At 47.7% G+C, this 19,082-nt stretch overlaps 2 protein-coding genes across 3 annotated transcripts in view; one reads left to right on the forward strand and one right to left on the reverse strand.

Annotated features, from left to right (window-relative positions):
* Positions 1-3,066, forward strand: part of FOXK2 (forkhead box K2) — a 45,595-nt gene extending 42,529 nt beyond the window's left edge. The window contains exon 9 of the mRNA XM_074555039.1: positions 834-3,066. Within this exon, the coding sequence (XP_074411140.1) occupies positions 834-1,030 (197 nt within the window). The 3' untranslated portion in view covers positions 1,031-3,066. The remainder of the gene's footprint in view (positions 1-833) is intronic.
* Positions 1,397-19,045, reverse strand: WDR45B (WD repeat domain 45B). Of its 2 annotated transcripts, XM_074555041.1 has the most exons (11): positions 18,722-19,045; positions 18,059-18,191; positions 14,262-14,336; positions 12,485-12,586; positions 11,815-11,902; positions 11,216-11,310; positions 9,893-10,083; positions 8,010-8,095; positions 7,215-7,316; positions 6,601-6,722; positions 1,397-6,325 (listed from the first exon to the last, which is right to left on the reverse strand). In XM_074555041.1, exons 2-11 carry the CDS (start codon positions 18,105-18,107, stop codon positions 6,219-6,221), a joined length of 1,017 nt encoding a protein of 338 aa, XP_074411142.1. In that variant the 5' UTR covers positions 18,108-18,191; positions 18,722-19,045; the 3' UTR covers positions 1,397-6,218. The 2 variants fall into 2 exon arrangements, with proteins under 2 accessions (XP_074411142.1, XP_074411141.1); XM_074555040.1 differs by lacking the exon at positions 18,059-18,191 and having other exon boundaries at positions 18,722-19,044.
* Between the last annotated feature and the right edge of the window lie 37 nt (positions 19,046-19,082).

Consider the following 19,082-nt stretch of genomic DNA (forward strand, 5'->3'; position numbering starts at 1 on the left):
CTGCTGCCACTTCACTTCCAGCTTAAGAGCAGCAAAAGCATCACAGTCAGGCTTGAGGTGCACTTTGTGTGTCAGAGGGGATGTGTGAATAGAGCTGAGAGCCATGTGAAATACACTGAAAAGCTATTTTTAAAAGTAAGGAATAATTCTTTTTCTCTTTTTCCTGGATTCTGAAAACTCTGCTGATTCCCACACATTTCCTGACACAGCAGAAAAAGAAAAAACTGTATTTTCATGATGAACTGAACAGTCTGGAGTGGTTATTTTAGGCAGGGTGCAGGGTATGCAGGGAATGTGGCTGCACACAGAGTAAAGTTGTAGCTTCCCACTGCTGTCTGTGTGTGATGGGTGTGCAGTGAGATGTGCTCCAGGTCCTGGGCTCTTGTTACAGTAACTCCTAAAGCAGCAAGAAACCAGGAAATTCTCAGGCAAAGTATCTAAAGTGAGAGCTTTATACAAGTGAGGGCCTATAGAAACAGTGAGGGCCTATAGAAACACAGATTTGTGTTTGTCTGTGTGACACACACAGCTGTGTTCACACACACATTTGTGTGATTGGTGAAAGAATGTTTGTGCCATATGAGAACAAAGAAATGCAGAGCAAATCCTGTTCCATTTTCCATGTGTAGTAAAGTTTCTTTCTAAAGTTTCCAGGTGCTGTCAGATCCTGCTCTCAGCAGAGCAGCCTGGCAGCATTGCTTGGTCCCTGTGAGTCAGCTCTGGGGTCCATAAGAAACTCAGTTTCTTATTGTACAATAAAATTTGCTAAGTGAGTGTTGTGTGTGTGATTTGACAAGGATCAGGGCGCTGACTTTGTGTTCTGGTGTTTGCAGCTGCTGCAAGTCCTTTGCACATGCTGGCGACCCACGCGTCCGCATCGGCCTCGCTCCCCACCAAGCGCCAGAACGGAGACCAGGCAGAACAGCAGGAACTGAAACGGATCAAAACAGAGGATGGAGAGAGCATAGTCATAGCTGTGAACGTGGACACCCCACCCGTGGCAGTGAGTGACAAAGGCAGCCAGAACTAGAAACTTTAGGGGAGTTTTCCTTTTTTTTAAAAAAAAAAAAAAAACACACAAAGAAAAAAGAAAAAAAAACCACAAAAAAACCAACAAAAACAAACTCCGTGGTGCCAAAAGGAGACACTTAAATCTAACACCTAAAATGTTGGAACATGTTCTCACGCAGTGGGGAAAGGGGCCCTGTGAATCAGACTTCAACTTTCAGCACTGAAACAAAACCCAACACAGGTGGCCTTAAAACTTGGTAATTTCAAGTCAAACTGCAGAACCATGTTGTTGTAGAGGCTGTGCCCCCGCCCCTCCTGCCCACGGACTGTGTGTGCTGGGAGGGCTGCAGCTTGAACAGGATCTGTCAGATTTTTCCCAGGACTGAGGATCTCAGTGTAACGGCAGCATGATAGCGCTTAGTGTGACTGGTTTCAAACGATTGTAAATTCCTAAAGGGAACAGAGGCAGGAGCCATTCCGACACCGTGGCAGCTAAAGCCTTTCCGAACCACCCACCCATGCAGTTGTTGATAGATATGCAGTATTTTGTTGTTCACATGTGGAATTAGAAATTTTTGAGGTGTATTTTCATTTCTTTGCAAAACGATGGGGTCTTTGACATTTCAAATCACTCCATTTCTACTCCGGAAACTTTGGAATCACACAACTACTTTTCATGTGAAATTTTGTTTGGTAAAAAACTGAATGTAGGGTTTTTTTAACCAACGGAATGATTTACTTTTGTCTGTCCTGTTCAAGTTCAGATAAAGCTACTTTATTACATCTGCAAATTTTCATATTTTAGCAGTTGCCTGATAAATTTAATCAAATTTTATTACCATGTGTAGTGATCAAACGCTTCTTTGGGCTTGCATGTAACTGATTAGAAACTCTGATGTAAATGAGCCGTTAACTGACGTAAAGAACTGCTATGGATTTGACCAGAGCTGCACTTACCTGTTTCTCTCTCTGCTACCTTTTGCTGTTTGTTACTTTGTGTTGACTTTGACTGTCCCTGGCATATTTTTCCAGTCTAAAGTAAAACAAGAGTCTCGCTTAATATTGTGTATGTTTAAGATAACAGACTGTTCTTCATTTAGAAAGATAAAATTCTTTATCACGAGTCCTTTTAAAAAGAGTAAAATTATCTTGTCAGAGGTATATTCGATATTTTTAAGCTTAAGCACCCTTCAGTAGAAATTAATCTGCCCCGTTTCTCTGTAACACTTTGATGTCAGACACTGACCTCGGGGTCTCCATGACCAGTAGCTGTTGTGGTTTTCTAACAGTGGCTACCAGATTATGGTAATAATTTTTTTTTTTTTTTTTAAGTGTGTGTTCTGCAGTTGAACATTTTAAAATGTATCGGTAATTTCTCACTTTAATGTGGTAATAGATTCCACTTTACATTTCAAAATTCAATTGAAACAAGGCTGCTGTTCAGTCTTCAGCTCACACAACGTCTTAGTTCCTCCTGCAGCCAGGTGAGCGGGAGCCCGAGGCGGCTCCGTCGGAATCTGGTTTTTTCCTGTTCTGTAATAAAGATGCATTATTTATATTTCCTTTCCTGCTCCGAAAGGAAAAACTGTATTTTCATGATGGACTGAACAGTTTGGAGTGGTTATTTTAGGCAGCTTTTGGAAACTATTTACCTAAAGACCAAATATGAGAAATGTGTACAAGTTTTGTGTTCATCCACACAATGGAACTGTTACAATGTCTCTGCAGATAATACATTAAAAAACTATGAAAAAAAAAACTCTACACAAGCTGGATTTATAACAGGCATTTAAAAAAAAGGCATAACCTGAAAAGAAGCATTTCTGTACAATTGCAGCGTTTTCTTTAGAGGTTTTAAAAATAAAAAAAAGTAAAGTTTTAACATACTTTTTTTAAGAAAAAAAAATCCAGTACTAGTAATTTAATTTGGTGTTGAATGAATTGACTAGAATGTGGTTTATTTTCAGAAGTGAGAATCTGTTCACAACTAGGGCTAGGTGAGTAATAGTGTATAAGATTTTTTTAAATAAAATTAAATTTTATTCAGCAAATTAACTAAGTTGAAATTACTCAACAAGTGTGTTTGGAATATCAGTGTATATTTGGGGTTAATGCAGCTTCTGTGCCAGCCCCCCAGGCCAAGGTGCCCCTTCCAGCCAAGGCACGGGCAGGGAGGGGCCTGGGCTGGACCCTGCCAGTGCTTGGGGCACAGGAGGGCACAGCAACGTGTCTGCCTTGCATGGATCATTATTGCTGTAAGTCAGTTTTAGGAGATGTCGCTTTCTGGAATCTCTGTGGTGAATGTGGGTTTGGTGTTTGATCCCCTTTGCCTGCACTGGTTACAGTCTCTGTTTCTCAGAAGTTGGGAAATGCTTTCAAGGACCAGGAAAACTTTGCTGGAAGCTGGGTCAGGTTTTCATAGCAATGCTTTCAAGAGCTGGGGAAAAAACCCAACTCCCCAAGCCTTGGATGGATGTGGAACTGCTGGTTTGGTGTTTGGAGCCAAATGGGCAGAGCCTGTTCCTCGAACAGAAAGCAGGGTCTGAATGGTGAGAATAAACACAGTCCTTGGGGAAGAAGAAGAGCACAGCTGACCATGGAGCAGTGAAGTGCTGTAATTGTTACTGTGCCCCAGGGCAGGCAGAGCAGTGTGACCCAGCCCCAGCCTGGTGGCATTTTGTGGCTGCTGTGTCTGTAAGAACTGGTCGTGTCTCACATCTCCAACTGCACTGATTAATTCTGTATTTTCTCCTTTTTGTGACTACCTAAAGGTTCTGAAAGCAATCCTCGTGTTCCACAGTTCCTGCTGGCAGATACCTGGAATTGCTGCAGAATTTAGTGCACTGACTCATTAGTTTTCCTGTCAGGATTCTGAACTGTGACACAGGTACTGTGGAGAGAGATGGCAAAATGGGGAGAGAAGGCTTTGAGTTACTTTTCCATACAAAAGGAGCTGCTGATCCCTGTGCATCCCTGTGCTTCAGGAGCAGATGCTGCTGCAATACTTTGTGTTCCAGTCGTGGTTTGCTCTGCCTGTGGCAGCTCTCTGCCCTCCTGGTGCCTGGGGCTGATCCTGTGGCACCACCAGTCCATCAGTGCCCCCATTCCTTTTCCCAGCAGGTCACTGACTGAGCACTGTCCATTTACTGTAGAGCTGTGCAGACTCTGGGTCCATCCATCCACAGGAGCCAAGCACTGAAGCACTGGCAGAGCAGCCTGGAGGCAGCAGCAGCCTGGAAGTCTCAATGCTGTGCTGGATTTGATCCCTGTGGAACAGCTGCACCTCATCACATCCCCTTGCAGGTAGCCCAGGACAGCTGAGGTGTGTCAGGGCACTCAGGGTTACTGCAGCACTGCTGGCTGCCTGCACACGTGTTGTTTTCATTCCTGCTGCCACGTTAGAGCAGAGGTTTAGGGGAAATTTGACACGTTTAGAAGAGTTTAAATGTTCCCCAGAAATGTGTTCATCATCTCTTGTCAGCTGTAGGATGACAGGGGGTCAGCTGAGGCCCAGCAGAGCTGTGGGAGCAGGGGCAGGGCTGGCTGGGGGAGTTCAGGAGTTTGCTGGTGCTGGGATCAGGAGCAGCTCCACTGGCACAGGAGAGGATTTCCATCTGCAGCACTTCCATCACATCCTTCTCCAGGAGAGGACAGCTCCAGCTCCTTGTGCTGGGTGAGGTAAGTGCTGAACAAGAACTGGTTTGCACTGGGAAGTTGGGCTTGTTCTGGGACAGACAAGCAAGGTGCATGGCCAGGCAGTGGCTCACGTGCTCCTGTCCCCTCCTCATGCAGCAGACTGAGCTCCTGTCCTTCACCAGCCACCACTACTGACTCACATGTTTATCCCCCAGCCTGGAGCAATGGAAACCATGGCTGTGACCATCAGTGAATACAGCAAAGTTAGTCACTTTTATTTAAAAGAAATAACATATTACAAATAAGTGTGCAAAACAATTCCTGTGGTTAAATACGCATAAAAGCAACATGCAACCTTGACATCAACATGGTAAGTTAGTCCTTAGTAGGTTACATGACACTAAAAGGGACTTGTCAAAGTTAGAGTTTGCAACTGAAGTCACAGAGTGTCAGGGCTGAAGCATCTGTGAAATTAGCTTTGAGAGAGCAAGAGCTCCCTGCCCCAGGGTTTAGTGCCACAGATGCCAAACTTGGGGCTATCTCAGGTTCTGGGTTAGGAGCTTGTGCCTTAGGTCAGCAGGAAACAGGGTAACAACTTTTGGGGAAGAGTGTACAAGTCTGGCTTCAGTCTAACCTACCTGTCCCTGGGCCAGCAGCAATAGTATGCGACAGCTCAAAGGGAAAAAAAAAAAAGACAAGTTTGCAAGTTTAAAGCCATTGCAGACATGGAACTTCCTGCCACCTTGTTCAGTCCTTGAGCTGGCCATGGCCTCTCCAGCCTCCCAGCTGCAGCAGTTTGGCAGCTGTCACAGCAGTACTGACTGTTGGATCATGGAAGGAATCAGCTCTACACCCACAGCAGCCCTGGCTGCTCGCTGTGCTCACACAGGAGAGGGGAGCTGGGGCAGCCCTTGCCCAAAGGTGCCTCCAGCTGCTTCACAGAGTTGGGCACCTTGGACAAGCACTGCTGATCCCTCACCTGAAGCAGCACTGGCAGGGCCACAGGACCACCACCCCCCAGCCCTTGGTCAGAGGACAAGCAGGGCTTGACCTGCAGGTGTCCCTTGCTCCATACTTGTCACCTCTGTTCCCTCAGCTGTGCCAGGGGAGGGAGGAGCAAGCATGACCCAGTGTTCCCCGCTCCCAGCCATGCAGTGGAAGTAAAGCAAAGCCTAAAATCTTCTGGTTTCACATCCCTTTTCCTAAAGCCAGCTGAAGGTGTGGACAGCCCCTGCAGAGCTCTCCCTGTGGCAGGCACTCCTGTTGGAGCTACAGTCATGTCACAGTTCAGACTAAAGAGAAACCCAATAGGCACAAGCTTGTTGAAAGCCACATCTTGATAACTTGAGTTGGTGACAGTAACCCAAAGAGATTTATTTTCATGATGAATACTTGCAGAAATGAGAACAAACAAATGTAGTCCACTACTTCAGAGCTGCTTGTGATCATGTTGAGCCAGGCTCCTCCATGAGCTGTGCTGAACCTCTGGCTCAGTGCTGGACACTCAGATCTGTCCCTCAAAGGCCGGGTGGCCGAGGCAGTGCTTTGAGCCGGGCTCTCCCCTCCCTCAGTCAGAGCTTGTCGTCTGTCATTTCTAGGAACTGAGCGTACACATCCCTTGAGCATTCCCCTTTTTGGTTGAATAAGAACTTGTAGTAGCTGCCATCTGCACATATTGCTGCAACACAAACAGGCAGGGTCAGGGGGCTGTGCCAGGGGTGCTGTGCTTTGCCCCAGCATCAGCTGCCCTTCAGACTCACAGAGGTTCTGGAGGGATCCATGGGCCACCAGCCCTGCCAGCCCCGTGCTGTGCCAGCCCCATGCCAGCCTCTGTGGGCAGTGGGAGCAGCCAGAGCTGCATGACAGGGACACAGCCCTCTCTCAGCAGAGCATTCCCTCCCTCCAAGGCAGCACAGATCAAAGGCACACCCTGGGGATGCCTCCAGCACTCACCTATGACAGCATTTGGCTCTGTTCCAAAGGCACAAATGCACGGAGAGCCTGAGGGAACCTGGAATTTGGAAAAACTCCATTTGGAACTGAAGTATTTGGGGAGAAAGGTGGCAGAGGCCAAACTGAAAGAGAAAACAAAACAAAAAAAGATATTAATAGGTTGGTAGGGTGTTGACTAGGGTGGATTCAGAGCTGCTGGAGTGATTGAACAAGGTGAAGGTTTCACTTGATTTTTTTACTGAATCAGATAACCTGAGTAATTTCCCCTCTCAGGGAGGGAGACCCTACAGCTACCTTGCTGGCTTTAAGTGACTGCAAAAACTGCCAGAAGGTTTTTAGATTTTTAGTACAGGAAGGATTCCACAATGTATGTTCATCCTAAGGTCCACTAAAACCTACACTGAGCCTCTGTTGAAATGCTACAGCCCTGCAAGGGACAGCAGGAACTTGGCAATTACCAGAGATTACTGCATCTGCAGCTTCATGCCTGCTCAGCAGATAAATTTTTCCACCTTCAGCAGTGTGGAGATTTTGCTCCTGAGTGACAGGGCCAGTGTTTTAAATGCAATTCAAAGCTCAAGGACCCCCCACCCCCAGAATGGCTCCATCCCTACCTTGACTGCTTATTTCTTTTGGGGTCTTCTGCAGCAAAAATGTGGACTGTGCCATGGTCACTGGAGACGCAGATGAGGGAAGCATCCTGGTTGAAGTTAATACTGCAGAGAACACAGACAGACAGACAGCTGCAGGATTTCTGCTGGGACAGACCCAGAGCCCTGGCACAGACAGTGCTGCTGTGCCAGCCTGGCAGGGGGGGTGGTAACAGTGCCTCAGGAGGAGCAGGGGCTGCTTTGGGATGAGCAGCTCCAGAACAGGCCCTGCAGTGGCAGCAGCAGCAGCCCTGCCATGGACACCCTGTGTGGGTCACTGTGACACTGCTGCAAGGAAATGCACCAGCTCTGCTCTGAGGGCTGGGCAGAAGGTGCAGCTGCTGCCCCACGTGGGGCTCAGCAGGGGAATGGGAGATTCCTGGGGAATGGGCAGAGGCTTTCCCTGCTCCTGGGACAGCCACACCTGGGCCCTGGGTGCTCCCTGATAAAGCTCCCCTTGTCCCCAGGCTCACCCCAGTCCCCCTGAGCAGTGTTCCAGTGCCCCAGGGCACTCCCTGGTGTCAGTGGGAACTTCAGCATCCCCCAGTTCCCACCTGGGCTGGGCAGAGTCGGGCTGGCACAGCCCAGCTCTGTCCCTGCTCCTGAGCCTGTGCAGGCCTCACAGGGCTCCCAGCTCCTGCTTTCCCCTCCCAGCAGTGAGCCCAGAGGGAGGAGCAGAGGCAGCCAGGGCAGCAGAGCCATCCTGTGCTGGCTGAGCACAGCCACACCCACAGCTGGAACAGAAGCAGCTGAACATACCAGTATATGTTGGCTGCTTGTGATCCTCGACGTAGCTCCTGGATTAAATGCCCTGATGAAGTATCAAATATTCTTATGAGGGTCCCCTTGGAAAGGAATCAAGCATTGTATTAGGAAAGGCACAAGACTGTCTTTACATCTGTGAATGCATCCTAAAATTTTATCTGAGCAGCATGCCCCTGCACACACTGCTGGGGTTTTCTTCTTGGTAAATTTGCAAACCTCTCTTTATTTTGGGGAAGAACAAACACTAGTTTCCCCACACACCACCACAATGTTATAATGCCTCAGGGTACAATCTTGTCACTTGGTGACTCAGGAAGTCTCTTAGTTCAGTTCCAAGGCACTGCTGCAGCCCTGGCCCTTTGCAGACCCTGGCTGGTGCAGAGGGTGCCCAGGACCTGTGGGTCCCTTCTGCCTTGCTCCCTCAGTGCATTTTTCATTGCTGCTGAGCAATTCTTTCCCACTAAGTCTAATCAAGCTGTGGCTGGTCTTGTCTTAAAACTGCTTCAGCTGAGATAACTCGGAAGAATCAGTGACCACACACTCAATCTGCATTGAGCCAAATGTGAGCACCACCCAGTCAGGTGACAGAACTGACAGAACTCTGCACCTGGAAGCTGTTCCTCAGCTGGAGCCACCCAGCCTGAGAGCAGAGCTGCAGAATGAGCCAGGCTGTCTCAAATAAAGTGATCAACAAATCAGTGCTATTTTCCTCTGATGAAGGAAGGCTGTGCATCACCACCTGCAGCTCCTGTGACACACCTGGTTAGCAGAGGCAGCCCTCCAGTCACACACCAGGAAATAACTACCCAGCAGAGAAAGACTTGGTAAATAGAGCCTAGTTTTGATTTCAGGGACAGGCTTGAGATGTTTGCTGACTGGGCTCAGACTCCTGATTCAGTTGGAAAATAAAAGCTGCTTGAACTTCTCTATGCAAAACAAGGAATGTTTAATACAAATGCAGCAGATAATGGCTCAATTTAGCAATGGAGTTGGCAGCTTTTAGAACTCTGTTTAGGAGACAGGCAATCATTAAGCCTGAGAGAGACTTGGGATACATTTTCTTTTTTTAAACTCTTTGAGTGACAGGCTGGGCAGTAGAAACTATGTGAAATAGAGACTCCTTGGATTAATTTGGCTTGTCCTTAAGAAACTGATTTCAGCTGAGTGGAAGAGCTGTGCTCAGGGAGATGGGTCCATCTGCCTGACATTCCCTGGGGAGACAAATGTCCTGGCAGCTCTCTGTGTTCCCAGGGAGAAGGCAGCTCTGTGGTGTTTGCCTCTCTGCCCCAGCCCAGCACAGGGAACCTGCACTGCACCCGAACTTCACGTTCCTGTCGCAGTCCTGTCTCTCCATCCCCATGGAACACGTGGCCCTTCCTGTGTGAGGGGCAGCCCACCCTGTCCTGCTCTGTAACAGGGGCTAAGCCAGGGCAGAACAGAGCCTGCCACTACAACTGAACTATTTACAAGTATTTCTTTAGCCACTGGGTCTGGAGTGAATTTAAGCAGAAAATAATAAAGGTGAAGAATGCAAATAAGCTCTCCCCTCCACCTGCTTTTTTAAAAAAATTAACAGTACTTCTTGAAGAACACATCAAAGACATGAACTACTGGGGCTAAGTTGTGTTTAAATGTCACTGAAGAATCACTGCTACAGCCAGCTAAAACAAATACTACCTCAGGCACAGCCCTTGGCTGCTGGCTGCTTGGGCATCCCAGAGGAGCAGGGAACACAAGAAGGACTGAGAGTGCACAGTTCAGGGGCAGATTTTCCCAGCAGGTATTTCTCTGTCTCTCCTCCAAAGGATGTGACTTGCTATTTTATCTCACTACACTAGAACACACAGTAAGTCAGAGGCAGGGGACATCATTCTTACTTTTTCTGATGCTGTTGCAATTCTTGTTCCCTGCAGGTTTAAAGCAATACAGCTCAAGACTCCTTCATGAGCTGGGATGTCCACAGGAGGCTTCTCTGTGTTAGCCAGATCCACGATCTGCACGTGGCCAGTGTGTGTTCCAGGAAATGCAAGGAGAGAGTTATTACTATTGGGACAAAGGACACAGAGACCTGAAAGACAAAACAAAAACAAACAATTGGATCATTTCCATATCCTAATCAACTTTTCAAATGTAAGTTTCTAAAATACAATTCTGAGTAAATCAGAATCTCATTTTAATGGCTAGAGCCCTGACATTAACTGCTACTCCCAAAACATCACCTGTCCATGGGTGCAGAGCACAGTTAAGCAGAGGAGCAGCATTATTTAAACTTGCTCTCATCAGTTTATTTCAATGTAATCCAGCTGTGGCTATCCAGAATCTGGGTGGTTTTGCAGATCAGCCCAGTCAGTCCATTACATCACAGCTATTTTAAGGAGAAGTTAAAATGTCTCCTTAGCAGCTCAGAAAGTGTAAGAGTTTATCAGGGATGACATCTGAGCTTCTGCTCCATCAGTGAAACTATGATTAATTTGTGTTTGAACTTGGTCCTTACACCACTGGCCCCTTTCTCTTTGTAATGTTTTGTGGCCCATTTAAGGTGAATCACACCAATCCCAGGTGTTCTGTGGGCACCAAGTGAATTCCTGAAACCTCAGTGCAAGAAGAAACCTCCTCCTCCTGCATGCCCTGCCTGTCAGTCAGTCAGGCTGCTGGAGCTGCATCCAGGCTGGGACTCCCTGGCAGCAATTCCATGTTTGCTGCAGGCAGGCAGGAAAACCCTCAGAGATGGGGATTCCAATCCTGTACAATGGATCAACAACAGCCACAGCCAGGCCTTGCTGTTTAGAAAGAACAAGATCAGTTTGTTCCTTGTTATTTGCTCAACAGTTAGCATTTGCTCTTTTTACCAGGAGAGAAGAGTTTGCTCAACACCTCCAGCTCTATTAAGAAAGAGAAATGATGCACTTTACTGGAATTTGTGTTTATAATTAACCTTCCACTAAAAATACAGGTTCTTTACAGAAGAAAGCTCTTCAGAAATCACATCTCTAACACAAGCACAGGAAACAGCTTTTCTGGGCCAAGTATTTATAAATTCTAATAACCATTCTACAAACACAAAAGCATCTCCAAAGGACACAACTGCAGTGCAGTAAGTGTTTAATGACTTCTAAAGAACTGGCTGAGGCAGCTGAAGATAAATGGCACGTCAGGAACACAAACTTGCTCCCATTCCCCAGCCCACATGTACAACCAACCTTTAGGGTTGTAGCAGGTTTCAAAGACGTGCAGCTGGTGGGGATTGTGTGTGAAGGTGAAAACTTTAATCATCGAGTCCAAGACAACCACAATTCTGAAACAGAGCAGAAGTTCCCGTGACTGGGGTGGATAAAACAGGGACACAAACATTCATTCAGACCTGCAAAGACTTCCAGCTGATTGAACAGCCACATTCCTCCTGCCCTCCCCCACAAGAGGCTCCCAGCCCTGCAGCAGCCACGCAATGATAAGCCTGCAAAGCACTTTTATCCAGCCCCTCCACCCACGCACACACAGACTCCAGCTGTTCACAGCTGCTCTTGCTCCAGGGATCTGCTGGAATTTTCTTCACTCCCCTCCATACCTAGAAAACCAGCAGGAGCCACAGCAGAGTATTTCCCTGCATTAGGGGATCAGGAAGTCTTGTAGGTTTTTCACCAAAGCTTCACAGAGCAGTATACTTCAACTGTGGCCTGTTTACACCTAATAGCCCAGCCCCAGTTTCACCTGCTGGTTTTACAGCAGGATCTTTTCTTTGTGCAAGCAGCTGGAAGTGAGAGGGAGCACAGAGCCAAGCTGGACCCTCTGCTGTACCCACCTGTCTCTTCGCAGCTTCACTGCTTTGACTTCTGTGGAAAACTCTATCTCAATGACAGTCTTCTTCTTCAGGTCATCCCAGATCATGACTGCAACAGGGCAGAGATTGCATCAGGCCATCAAGGCATGTTCAAAGATCCACAGCTCCCTTATAACAACTTGCAGTCTGATCAAGAGGTTCACCCAATGCTTAAGCAGCTGCAGACAGGCATCCTGCTAACCAAAGGCATTGAGGCACCCCCTCACTCACACTCTAACTTGTGCAGGCAGGAGCTGGTCAACTCCTGACAAAAACCACATATCATTCTAAGGGAAAACAGCTTTTTTTTTTGTTTGCTCTGAGGGTTATGAAAGAACTAATGCAGTAGTTGAAAAGAGCAGTGCATTTTCCTACAAAGCTTGCCAGGCAGGGAGCTTCCTGCTCCTTGCAGAGCTCACTGTGAGCAGGTCAGCAGGCCCTGGAGAGCAGGCAGCAGCCTGTTAGCACTGCACCAGCAGTGCTGCAACTCACTGCACCACGGTGGCTTACACCTGCAGCAGCATCCCCTGCACCTGACCTTCAGCACAGCTGTGGGAGCTCTCAGCAGTGCCACACAGGGCAAGGGGGCCTCTGCAGGGTGCACCCCTCTGGGAGCTCTCTGGCCTCTGCAGGGGGCACCCCTCCAGCTCACCTTTGTTGGGTGGGTACTTGGGCTTCTTTCCTCCACCTACTAGTGCTAAATAGTTGCAACGAAACAACATCTCCACATGGCCAACACCACCTTCTAGAAATTCTGCAAGACAAATATTTCATTTGAAAGTGTCAGAACTGGTTAAATTGCCATCTAATTTTTACCAGTTACAAAAAAAGCTCGTGTTATCCAGCACATCTCTCAGGCACCTGAGAAGAAGAGCTGCCTTTAAAAACCAGAGAATGTGGATTCCTTGAAAGTTCTTCAGACTGGAGCAGTAAAGCCCTGGATTTCATACAAGCCCTTGTGGTTTCTTCAACAGCACTTCTGAGTGCTGTGTTTCCTTCCTGAACACTTGTACTTGAACAACTTTCTGCACCAGATCCTCCTCCTGACTCCACTAAAGCAGGACAGCACACTCTGCTATGAAGAGGTGTTATCACTGTGACAAAAAGCTCTGCAGTATTTACAAGGGATAACCTGAAACAATTCAGGAATGTGTAATGTGTTCTGAATCTGTGTTAGAGCACTGAGTCATTGCCTGGCTGGGAATTTCTTGGAACTCCTGGATGTAAGACACAAGCTGGGGCTGCAGCAAGATTTGGTTTCATGCTGGGTTACAGAGAAAATCAAATGGCCAGGCTCCAGCTGGGAGTGTCCTGGGCAGGTTAAAACCCACAGGAACAATGAACAGGATCTCTGTGTGCCTACACAGCCAGTTCAGTGAGAGCTCTCAGGATCCACAGGGAAAGGCAATCTGACTCATAAGGAACTTCTCACCACAGGAGTTCTGGAAGCATCTCCATCCAGAGCTACTGGCAGAGAGAGTTTTGACAAGGAACTCCACAGGATTTCAGTCTAAGCCTGACTCTTTGAGCACACTGTCACACATGAGAGTCCCAAGGCATGTTGCTTATGGAAGAATTTACTGTTAAGCACAGAAAATAATTTGTCAGCTTTGGCCATGTGAATAGTGACTAAAATCCTTACAGTGGTAGCAAGTGAAAATGTGCCTGATTTTGTAGGAATTGCTAGTTTAAATACATTTTTTTCTCTTATTAAATCCCTCTTCTCACCACAGGCTGAAAGTGCTGGGAAACCTGTTTAGCAGCTCATTTCCTATATTTAGGGTAGAATGATATGGCTCAGTTTCAGTTTCCCATATTTTGACTCAGTTTTGTTTGCTTTCTGATAAAAAGCTCCACTGTTAACACAGCTCATCTACTGACTCCTGTTAAGACACAGGAGCAGCTTTACCACATTAAGATCCTCCCAAATTTTTAAAGCATACATAGAAGATAAATATTTAGAGCATTAGAGGTCTGACCTCTCAGTGCTCTTGCAGACAATACTCTTGAGTATGAGAAATGTTACACTGAGATCTCCAGGAAAAAGCCTGGAGTCTCACTGCCACACTGGCTCAGCACACAAGACCAGAACAACTGATGGCTGCAGGGAGCCACTCCTGCTCATAAACACCCAGGAAATGCCTCTCCTACTCAGGCTGCAAACATGAGCAACAGCAAACACAGTCCTGCCAGAAGCTGAGACAAATTCCTCATCAGCCAACTGTGCAAATTAACAGCAGGGAGACTTCTGACCAGGCAGTGGCACGAGTGAGAGTCCCTGTGGAGCAGCAGGAGCTGCCTCTCCTGAGCCTTTATTCAAAGCCTTCCAGGGATGGAAAAGTGAAAGCTGAGCAAGAATCAGTCAGGAAAAAATGAGAAGGCTGAGCTTCCAACACAGAGCAGCAGGGTGTAATAAGTGAGTGTTTTACCTTGTTTCTCTTTTTCTTTGAGTGGATCTGCATTATAAACTCGGAATCCATTTTCCATTCCACATGCAAAGCATCCTGTGGTAAAAAGCACATATATATACACACATATATAGTAATTGCCAGGTACACTCAAAAAGGAAGCAAGAGCCAGTGGGTTAGGAAAGCACTGCCCAACAATTGCATGGTTCCACTTGAGCTGAAGAGCACTCACAGGCTCTGTTAGTGATGGCAAGTGAAAATCTTCCAGAGAAGTTGTCCTCTACGCTGGCCTGGTGGAAATGTCTTGGTATTGGTAATAGGCAGGTAAGAAAACAATTGAAGGAAAGGAAACCAATTCCCAACCCACCTGGATCCTGTGCCATGCACTAGAGTGCAGGAAACAGCATCTTAATGTTTATGAGTGAGCTCCCTCCTTTCTTAATAGATCCAAATTCACCTCATGATTGCAACTCTGCTGTGGATGTTTCCAGAGCACAGTGCTCATCAAACAGCTTTTCCAGCTGTGCTAACAAGAGCTGACTGCTGTACCATGCCAATAATTATATGCCAATAGCTGAAGTCTAACCCAGGACACAAGCAGAAGCCAGATTAAAACTCTCTGGAAAAGAACTGTACTTTTTTACATACAAGTATGCATGTGCTTCTTTATTGGAATGCATTAAGCTGCCAGTCTCTTGTCCTGCTCCTTGCCCTGCTAACAGGTGAACACAGGCACTGGTACAAAGCAATGCCACTGTGAAATCACAGCAATGCCAAGTCACCAAGAAGCTGCTGTCACTGCTCACAATTTGTGTGTACTGTACCAAAAATCCAGTTCCAGATCTCTGAGGTACTGGAACATAACTTCCAGTTACTCTGGTTCTATTCTTATGTACTGCAATGATTTGAACCCCTCAAATAAAAGCTTAGGAGCTCTGTCTAAACACAGCCCTTCCCCAAACTGATACTCCAACAATCATAGGGTGTATGGGGAAGAAAACAAAACACAAAAAACCTATGCCCTTAACCCAAAAAACTCCCAGGTACAACCTCACCCTGTCCAAGCTACTGTAATAAATTAAGTGCACAAAGTTCTTGTTTATATAGATAAACACACACACAAAGCAGATAATGTGAATGTAATAATTTTAGCAGGATTAGCAACCATATTGCAATGGGCTTTGATATGAACCCTGCTGACTTTCTCTCCTCCCCCCTCAGAATTGATTTGCTCTGGCTGTAAGAGCTGCAGTGATCTCCAGCCCTGGGACAGCAAACTGTACTGGAAACCTTCCCCTGTACACAAAGCACTGCTGTACAGGAGAGAACTGATCTGCTCCTCACAGCTGATCCATGCAATTCTTTTCCAGCAACAGTTTTCTACTCCCATCCTGTATGTCCAGGAAAGTCAAAGGGAAGGGATGCTGAAGCTGTTCCCTGTAAGGTTTGAGTTGTGGTGATCCCAGAAGCTCCTAAGAAGCCAAATGCAGCATTCCTGATGCAATCAAGCACACACTTTACACTTCCTGCAGCACCACTACAGCTTTCTGCAGGACCAACCTCATGAGTAAGACGTGGGCAGCTTTAATGCCTTGGGAATATCCACATTTTTAACTGAAGACAGCACAGCAGAACGTGGGGATGTGAGTAACAGTGAAATTCCCCATGTGGTCGATCACTACCCACAGAGATTTGAAGCTCTCAGGCACGGCAACCCCTGAGTCAAACAAGAGAAGAAAACCCTACAGAAGACTCCTGTTCCTGCTTCAATTATAGGAACAGCTTTGAAGCTTGGTGATTCCCATCTGACTGATTCCTGTTCTACTGGAATCACAAATTTCATAGCAACAGCTTGTAAGCCCTTCCATTTGAGAGCTGAAGGGGCTCAGAGGAGGGGACACTTCCTTAGGTTCATTCCTTCCACAAGAACTGCACCTCTCTTTTCAAGAAGGGACAGATGAGCTGAAAAGACATTGACAAAAGATAACTCAGATACTTTTTTTTTAAAAATGTAATGATTACAGAGTAATTGCCTTGACCCCTAGTTGTGCTTGTTCCTACAGTAAAAGTGCTTTTTGCCACCAGTGCCAGTGAGACCAGAGTCAGTTTTGCTCCTCCCAATCTGCAGAAAAAGGAAGGGTTAAATGAGTGACCAGCCTAGAAGATGCCACAGGCTCAAGGGGACACGTTGGCACAGAGAAACCTGCAGGCTCTGGGGTGTGAGGTCCCACAGGGGCAGTAGTGGAGCACGGGGAAGTGACAATGTCCAGCAGTTTGTGCCATGGTGGTTTTCCACCAGAAATGCTGTGTAAAACCAAGAGCACAGGACCCTACCAACACTGTGGGGTCCTACAAAGCATCCCAGCCCACTGGAGAAGAGTAAATACCTAAGTCAAGGGTTTCCACACCAAAACAAACCCACACCTCAGTTTTCAAAGCAGCTTTAGGCTGCAACAGTGACAAAAGAGAAATCTGTCAGCAATTTACAGGTATGGCCATTTAGCACGATGTTTTGTCTCTTTATTTCTAAAAAGCACTTCAGTGTCCTTCTCAAAGCATTAGGAAAGGATCTGAAATCAGGAGCTCACAGTCTCAAAATAAGGAAGATAAAATCAGAATATTCTGACTTCAAACAACTGACAACTTCCATTTCCTTGTGTTACATCATTGCTTTTTAATTTAAAGCCTAAAAGTAGCAAAGGCATCTGATATAAAACCAGCACCACTCAAGTCAGAGTGAGGGATTCCCATGGCAGAACAACCACAGCTGCTTCATCCCTTGCCAGTCAGGGAGATTCAGCCCCAGAGAGAATTTCTCTGATGGTTCCTCCTGTTCTCCCATCCCTGTGGGATCGGCCAGCCTTAAATTACCAAGAAATCAGGTTATTGTGGCAGTACATGCAGACACCCACACTTGTGAGCTCCAGCACTCCAGTGACTCACGCTCTATTCCTGGCAGAGCAAGGAGGAAGCAGAGAGCTTTCCCTCCCTCTGCTCTCCCTCAGGTGGCCAAACACCACCTGCCCTTCAGCACTTTACAGGAGCCCTAAACTCATAAAAGGTCACTGAGTTACTGCAGTGCAGCGTCATCATCCCAACAGCAGCAGCTCCAGGAGCTGCCAAACAGAACCAGTTGTGTTTTCTCTTCATGTTTTTTGTCATCACTCAATTGTCTGGCCAGGTGAGGTGGATGGGACATGAATACTGTCATGATTGCCAAGACAAATTCCTTAAGGTGCTTTGGATGTGATATCATTTGGAAAAAGGGGGATATCTTGCATTAATTGCTATGGAATTAAGGGAGCCTTCATAACAAACAAATTTTATACTAAAATTATGATCTAAAGGCATTTTGCAGTAAAAGAGAAACTTTACTTCTTACACAGCTCTACAGGCCAAGCACCAAATATCACTGCTCCACTACAGACCCTGCAGATCTGAAATTAAGCTCATGCTCAAAAATCTTTTTCCATCTCTATTGGAGAGGCAAGATGAAAATAAATGCAGAGCTGCTGAGAAACAAACTATTCTATTCTTTTCATGTCTGTGGGACAGGAGGAAGAGAGCTGCCAAGGTGCTCTCACCTCATTACCTCCTTCATGTGCTATTGCCAAGATGTCATCAGAGACCTTTGAGTAAAATCAACAGAATAATTCATGTTTACACACGACTTCAATGGCGTCAGCAACAGGTACAGGAGCTGCAGTCTACAGCAACAGAGGCTGCCAGTGTCTTAAGCAAGAATATTATTTGTTAAGGCAAAAGGATGTTACAAAATGATGAACTTCTACTCCTTATTCCACAAAAACGACACTTACTCATGAGACTGGTGCTATTTTTGTCTTGCCAGAGCAGGATGAGGAACATGCACCCTGTTTCTGAAGGCCTTCCCCTCTAACAAAGGGAAAAGATAAGCCAAGGATGCACCGGGGTTGTTGTATCAGTGCTTGCCTGCCAATGTGATTAGTAGTGTTAACCACAGTTTTTAAAACACAAACCAGGTAAAAAGAAAGAAGAAAGCAGTTACACCACTCATTTTGAATGTGGAGTAGTCAGACTGAGGAAGAAAGGGCTGAACAGTGAGCAGTTCCCAAGGAAGCCCCTGAAGCACAGGCTGTGAGAGCCTGCCGGAGCCACACAGGGTGAGCAGCCAAGCCCCAGCAAGGCTGAGCCCGCTCCTGCTCCACTCACCCACCCCCATTCACCTCTCCCAAGCGCCGGGCACAGACACGACCGCACAGCGCTGCAACAACGGGAGAGCCACCAAACCCTCCGCTGCCAGCGGCTCTCCCGGCTCCTTCCAGCCCCGCAGCCGCCGCCCCTCGGGCATCCCCAGGGCGGCGGCAGCCCCGGGCCCCGAGCGGGACCCCGCAGTGACGGCGCGGCAGCCGCGGCAGCCCCGGGCCCAGCCCGGCCCGGCCCCGGCCCCGCACCGCCGCCCCTCCGCGACACCACCCGGCTCCCCGGGCCCGCAGCCTCACCGTGGTCCTGGTTAAAGCCGGCGTAGAGCAGCCCGTTACCGTGCGGGTTGGCCGGGAGCAGGTTCATGGCTCCGGCTCGGCCCCTTCGCCCCCGCCCCTCACACCATGGCGGCGCCCGCCCGCCTCAGCCCCGCCGCGGGAGCCCGAACCGAGCCGGGCCGAGTTACGCCCGCCCGAGTCGGGCCCAGTCCAGCGAGCCGAGCCGGACCGAGCCCGGCCGGGCCGAGCCGAGCCGAACCCGCCCGAGCCGGGCTGAGCGGAGCCGAGTCCGGCCGAGTCCCGCCGGGCCGAGGCGGACAGGCCGGCGGCTGCTTCCGCCTGCCCAGCACCGCTGCCGAGCGCAGAGCACATCCACCCGCCG

The sequence above is a fragment of the Zonotrichia albicollis genome, chromosome 19 (assembly GCF_047830755.1).
Source record: "Zonotrichia albicollis isolate bZonAlb1 chromosome 19, bZonAlb1.hap1, whole genome shotgun sequence".
NCBI lineage: Eukaryota > Metazoa > Chordata > Aves > Passeriformes > Passerellidae > Zonotrichia > Zonotrichia albicollis.

What these genes read in the sequence shown, in the direction of transcription:
- WDR45B (XM_074555040.1), bottom strand. Translation starts at nt 18,788, where the DNA reads ATGAACCTGCTCCCGGCCAACCCGCACGGTAACGGGCTGCTCTACGCC. An exon ending in GTGAAGCTGCGAAGAGACAG is followed by an intron (nt 11,311 to 11,814) that starts GTGGGTACAGCA and finishes GCTCTGTTTCAG; the next exon opens with AATTGTGGTTGTCTTGGACT. An exon ending in AACCTGCTACAACCCTAAAG is followed by an intron (nt 10,084 to 11,215) that starts GTTGGTTGTACA and finishes TTTGTCTTTCAG; the next exon opens with GTCTCTGTGTCCTTTGTCCC.